General features: G+C 40.2%; 1 protein-coding gene across 1 annotated transcript; it reads right to left on the reverse strand.

The window, feature by feature from the left end:
• Positions 1-226: 226 nt before the first annotated feature.
• LOC105910139 (NACHT, LRR and PYD domains-containing protein 12-like) lies at positions 227-6,343 on the reverse strand. Its single transcript, XM_031562673.1, has 8 exons — positions 6,172-6,343; positions 5,526-5,660; positions 3,563-5,171; positions 2,771-2,947; positions 2,323-2,496; positions 1,675-1,848; positions 1,006-1,179; positions 227-504 (listed from the first exon to the last, which is right to left on the reverse strand). The coding sequence occupies exons 1-8, from the start codon at positions 6,260-6,262 to the stop codon at positions 297-299; spliced, it is 2,742 nt and encodes a 913-aa protein (XP_031418533.1). The 5' UTR covers positions 6,263-6,343; the 3' UTR covers positions 227-296.
• Between the last annotated feature and the right edge of the window lie 284 nt (positions 6,344-6,627).

The raw sequence follows: 6,627 nt of genomic DNA on the forward strand, positions 1-6,627 counted from the left end.
GTTGATGATCCAGCACGCTGACCTGTGCACAGGAGCGCATTGTCAATTCTAAAGGGTTCAGACTTTTTCTACAATCTGTATGAAGTAATGTAGACATGGAATTGTTTCCCTTCACTTTATAAACTGCACACACTGTCATACAGATGAATACATTAGGACACATATGTACATAAAGACAGCTGATACAGTGTTTTCTGTATCTCTGTCTCTTTTGCTTGTTCTCTGTGTTTCATGAATAGAAACGACACACACACACACAGAAACACAATTTCTGAGGAATTGCTTTTGAATTTCACCTATTGAGTCTTTCTTATATGCCTTATAACTGACCTCAGTGTCTCCATCTTGCATTGTGGATCTCTTAGTCCCACACAGAGCAGCTCCACTCCTTCATCCTGCAGTTTATTTCCACTGATTGCCAGTTCTCTCAGATAGGAAGGTGTCCCTAGTAGTGTAGATGCAATCATTTCACAGCTTGCTTCTGAGAGGTCACACCGATTTAGCCTGTTTAAAAAATACAGTTGATGTGCACATTTGACACTATTCAGCACTTTTGTTCATACATGTATACATTTTTTTTACATAACTCGTCTATCTCCTCTTTTTTTGGCCTATAAGATCATTATGATGTGTTTGTATATAAAGTGTTGACACAGGTTTACAAAAATATTCATGATCCAGCACATTGAGCTGTGCACAGGAGCTCATGGTCAATTCTAAAAGGTTCAGACTTTTTCTACAATCTGTATGAAGTAATGTAGACATGGAATTGTTTCCCTTCACTTTATAAACTGCACACACTCTCATACAGATGAATACATTAGGACACATCTGTACATAAATACAGCAGATGCAGTTTTTTCTGTACCTCTCTTTTGCTTGTTCTCTGTGTTTCATGAATAGAAACAAACAGACACACACACACACACACACAGAAACACAATTTCTGAGGAATTGCTTTTGAATTTCACCTATTGAGTCTTTCTTATAAGCCTCATAACTGACCTCAGTGTCTCCATCTTGCATTTTGGATCTCTTAGTCCCACACAGAGCAGCTCCATTCCTTCATCCTGAAGGTAATTGTTACTCATGTCGAGTTCTCTCAGATGGGAAGGTGTCCCTTGCAGCAATGATGCCATCATTTCACAACTTGCTTTGGAGAGGTCACACCGATTTAGCCTGTTTAAAAAATACAGTTGATGTACACATTTGAAACTATTCAGTACTTCTGTTCATACATTTATACTTTTTGATTTACATAACTCGTCTATCTCCTCTCTTTTGGGCCTATACGATCATTATGATGTGTTTTAATATGAAGTGTTGACACAGGTTTACAAAAATATTCATGATCCAGCACAATACCTGTGCACAGGAGCCCATGGTCAATTCCAAAGGGTTCAGACTTTTTCTACAATCTGTATGATATAATGTAGAAATGACATTTTGATCCCTTCCCTTTATAGACTGCAGACCCTCTCATACATATGGATAGAGCAGGACACATCTGCACATAAAGACAGCTGATGTAATGTTCTCTGTATCTCTGTCTCTTTTGCTTGTTCTCTGTTTTTCATGAATAGAAACAGACAGACACACACACACACAAACGCAATATTTCTGAGGAATTTAAATTTCACCTATTAAGTCTTTCTTATATAGCTCATCACTGACCTCAGTGTCTCCATCTTGCATAGTGGATCTCTTAGTCCCACACAGAGCAGCTTCATTCCTTCATCCTGCAATTCATTCTCACCCATGTCCAGTTTTCTGAGATGGGAAGATGTCCCTAGTAGTGTAGATGCAATCATTTCACAGCTTGCTTTTGAGAAGTCACACCGATTTAGCCTGTTTAAAAAATACAGTTGATGTGCACATTTGACACTATTCAGCACTTTTGTTCATACATTTATATATTTTACATAGCTCGTCTATCTCCTCTCTTTTGGGCCTATATGATCATTATGATGTGTTTGTATATAAAGTGTTGACACAGGTTTACAAAAATATTCATGATCCAGCACATTGACCTGCCCACAGGAGCTCATGTTGATTTCTGAAGGGTTCAGACTTTTTCTACAATCTGTATGACAAGATGTAGAAATTCATTGTGATCCCTTCCCTTTATAAACTGCACACACTCTCATACAGATGACACATCTGTACATGAAGACAGCAGATGCAGTGTTCTATCTACAGTCTCTGTCTCTTTTGCTTGTTCCCATGTTTCATATAAACACATACACACACACAGTCACAATTTCAGAGGAATTGTTATTGAATTTCACCTATTGAGTCATTCTTATATGCCTCATAACTAACCTCAGTGTCTCCATCTTGCATTGGGGATCTCTTAGTCCCACACACATTAGCTCCATTCCTTCATCCTGCAGGTAATTCCCACTCATGTCCAGTTCTCTCAGATGGGAAGGTGTCCCTTGCAGCACTGATGCCATCATTTCACAGCTTGCTTTGGAGAGGTGACACTGATTTAGCCTGTTTAAAAAATATTATGTACACATTTGATACGATTCAGCATTGGCACTGATTTAGCCTGTTTAGAAATGAAGATTAAACATCATATTGTCGAGGTATCTCAGTTACATATACAATTATAACACTATAATTCATGTTTGCACAGTTAAACACACTCCGTGTTTATAAGCATCTCTCTCAGCCAGTATGTCAGAATAAATGTCCAAAATGGTCCCAAGTTATCATTGTTGTTAACAAGGCTTTTCTCCCAGAACCCACCCAAAACTGTACTCACCAAACTCTCCTAGAGACTTTCACTACAGGAAGCAGTCTGCGGAGCCCTTCCTCTGATTTCAGGTATTTCTTCAGATCAAACTCATCCAAGTCTTTAGCTGACATAAGCAGCAGATAAGCCAAAGCTGAACACTGGGCTGGAGTCAGGTTCTTCTTCTCATCTGCTGAGTTTATGTACCTGGGTAACATTTTAAACATATTCATAATCTTAATAAGTGATACTTATTCATAATCTTAGTGATACTTAAAACGCCTCTTATTATTAGACTCTTATTTAAAAAGAGAATACAAGTCTCTACTTTCAAAACAAAGTCCAGAAGAATAAAGAAATACAAATGATAAGAATCAGTAGTAAATAGCATCAATACCGACAAACATCAATTTCCTATTCACTACGGATAAAAAAAACATTCTGTAGATTGTTGTTGACACTTAGATAATCATTTTGACACAGGTTAAAAACATAATTTAAGGACTATTCCTTTATCAGGGGAAAGATAATTGCACAGATTTGATGATTTCAATGCATTTACATTTACATTTAGTAATTTGGCAGACGCTTTTCACCAATGCATCTATGATCTTTTCCTTGAACCACAAACAGTTACAGTACATGTAGGAAAACCAATATATTTAAAGCAGTTACACTCCAATAACGGAGCCCTGCTAAGGGCTTTTATTAGTATGTACTTTTTCGGAATCAAACCTATGACACTGGTGTTGTTGACACCATGCTCTACTAATTGTGCTATTTACCAATTCCTTTGAATGTGAAATGGTCTGTATTACTTACCTGTTGATCTCCTCAACCAGAGAGTTGTCCCCTAACTCATTCAAACAGTGGAAGAGGTTGATGATCCGTTCTGGTGAGATATCTTTCCTGATCTTCTTTTTGATGTATTGGACTGTTTTCTTGATGCTCACTTCTCTGATAGCTAACTGTGGAAGCACCACATCCAGGGGGGACCGCATTTCTGGCTCCAACATTGGAGCCAGGCCGAGGAGGAAACGGACAAAAAGATCCAAATGTCCGTTCTGGCTCTGCAGGGCCTTTTCCAGAGCAAATCTGTAAAGGTCAAACCTTGAGTGTGTGAACCACCAGCTGATCTTCTCTTTCCATGTCTTGAGGAAGGGATTTGCCCAATGAACACCTTTATGAAGAACAAAAAGTGCTGCCAAGAATTCCTGTACACTGAGATGCACAAAGCTGAACACGTTCTCTCCAGTTGAACCACTTGCCATGTTGAAGATCTGTGTACAAACTCCAGCCTGCAGTGCTCCCCAATTTACATCAATGTGACACTCTGCCAGGTCCTTTTCGTAGAAGATCAGGGTGCCTTTGTCCAGATGTTTGAATGCCAATTTCCCAAGTTTAACAAGGAACTGTCCTTTTTCCTCTGCACTCATCTTCTTGTCCTCTGAGTATTTGTCATCCATTCTTTTTATCTGAGAGACACTATACAATGTGTACAATTCTGTCAAAGTTTTGGCTGATTCTTTTTTGCTCTGACATTCCAGTATTTTTTCCACCACATTGGCTAGAATACGGCAGAATACTGGTATGTGACACATGATGTGGAGGCTTCTATTCTTGTTGATATGGTCAATGAGTCTCTTAGCCTTCTCCTGATTCTCTATGTTGTTCTGAAAGAACTCATCTTTCTGGAGGTCATTGAATCCTCGAACCTCTGTCACCAAGTTGAAGCAGTCTTCTGGGATCAGACTGGCTGCTGCGGGCCTGGTTGTAACCCAGAGGAGTGCAGAGGGCACTAGCGTACCTTTAATGAGACTTGTTATGAGTAGGTCTACTGTTGACTCTGCTTCAAGCTCACAAATCCATTTGCCAAAGTCCAGCTGAAGTCTACTTTCATCCAAACCGTCAAGGACAAAAAGAATTTTGCATTCACTCAAGTCAGGGATGTTTTCCAAATCTTTCCGATAAGGGTAGAACAAATGTAGAAGATCAAGAAAGTTGTAGTGTTCACCTTTCCTCAAGTTTAACTCCCGAAATGGAAGAACAAAAACAAAGTCTATATCTTGATTTGCTTTTTCCTCAACCCAGTCCATGACAAACTTCTGCACTGCAATAGTTTTCCCCACGCCAGCAATTCCCAAAGTCAAAACATTTGTGGCAGAGTCTGTGAACATGTTTGCCAATTTGACTTGCTTATCATCAGAGCTTGGTCGAGTCCCAATCTGTCTCATGTCAATTGTCGACACTTCATGTTCATTGCTGACCCCACCTGTGCTGCCCTCTACAATGTGAAGCTCAGTGTAGATATCTTGTACTTTGTAATCTCCAGACTCTTGATGTACAACAGAAAACCTTTTTTTCAGGTGTTTCTGAAGCTTCAGTTTTAGTGATGCTTTCCTCTTTTTAACCTCCTCTGCTGCATTGCCATCTGAAGACAACAAAAGTCAGATGTAATATGGTGAAACAGGGATACAACTAGTTGTTTATATTACATATGACACCTTAATCTTAAAAAAGGATTTTCACTTTTTAGCTTTTATTTGTCTAAGCAACTATCATTGTTTTAAACATGTTGCATGGATGAACTTACTTTTTTCTTCTTTATGTATTCTTATACTTAACTTTACATGTCTGTGTATCAATCTCCACTTATGAATCCCCAAGACTCACCTACTTGAGTAATATAATAAATACAACAAGGTTTGTGTAATATTTGTGTGTGTGTATTGCAGCTAATATGCCGCTGAATCCAAATGTGAAATGAGTGACATTGGGTCATTACCCTCTCCTTGCTGTGGCATGAGTGATCCTCTGCTCAAGGCTGGGGCGTCCACCATCCCTTCAGAGTGAGCAGTGATGTCTGCTTTCACCCCACCATCCCTTCTGACCAGACATGGGAAACACTGTTCCCCTCCCACTTAGAGAGCAGAAACATAAATGGAAAGTGAGAGTTGGAGATGGAGGGGGGGGGGGGGTCAGAGAGGGAGTGAGAGAGATGAAAGAGAAAGATACAGAGAGAATGAAGAGACAGATAGATACCCAGTCAGACAGAAGGAGGAGACATAAAGAGTGAATGGATGAGAGAAAAAGCGGTGAGAAAGAAAAGGTGGAGAAAGAGATGAAATGAAACAGAAAGAGTCACAGAGAAAGTAAGCAGAGAGAAAGTCGTAGAGAGAGAGAGAGATACGATGAATACATGTGGTACTTCCTACATTGACAGGCACCTCATCAGCGACTGTGAGCTACACACTTACATTCTTCCAGATCTCCAGACTCACCTACTTACAAATATCATAAACATACCTAGGTTTATATACTGGCCATGTGTGTGTGTGTGTGTGTGTGTGTGTGTGTGTGTGTTTGTGTGTGTGTGTGTGTACTGCAGTTAATATGCCACTTGATCCAAATGTCTGACAGTGGGCCATTACCCTCTTCTTGCTGTGGCATGGGGCTTCGTCCAAAGTTGAAGGTGACAGGGCCTCTGATGGTGCAGCCAGTCACGGCTGGGGCATTTACCATCCCTCCAGAGTGAGCAGTGGCGTTCACCTTGACCCCTCCACCCACTCCGGCCAGATCTGGGGAACACTGCTGGCCTCCCACTTAAAGAGAGAGAGAGAGAGAAAGATAGAGAGAGAAAGACAGAGAGATGGAGAATGGGGGGAGATAGCAAAGAGAAAGATGGAGAGTGAAAGAAAGAGAAACAAGGAGAGGAAAGACCATATAAAGAAATGGAAAGTTAGAGTGAGAGATGGACCGATAGAAGGGGTCAGGGAGAGAGGGAGAGAGATGAAAGAAAGAGAGAGGGAAAGGCAGAGATACATTGAAAAAAAGTCAATGGGAGAGATGGAAAGAGGGAATGATAAATAAAGACCAGACAGAAATGA

This window comes from Clupea harengus, chromosome 24, assembly GCF_900700415.2.
Source record: "Clupea harengus chromosome 24, Ch_v2.0.2, whole genome shotgun sequence".
In the NCBI taxonomy this organism is placed as follows: Eukaryota; Metazoa; Chordata; class Actinopteri; order Clupeiformes; family Clupeidae; genus Clupea; species Clupea harengus.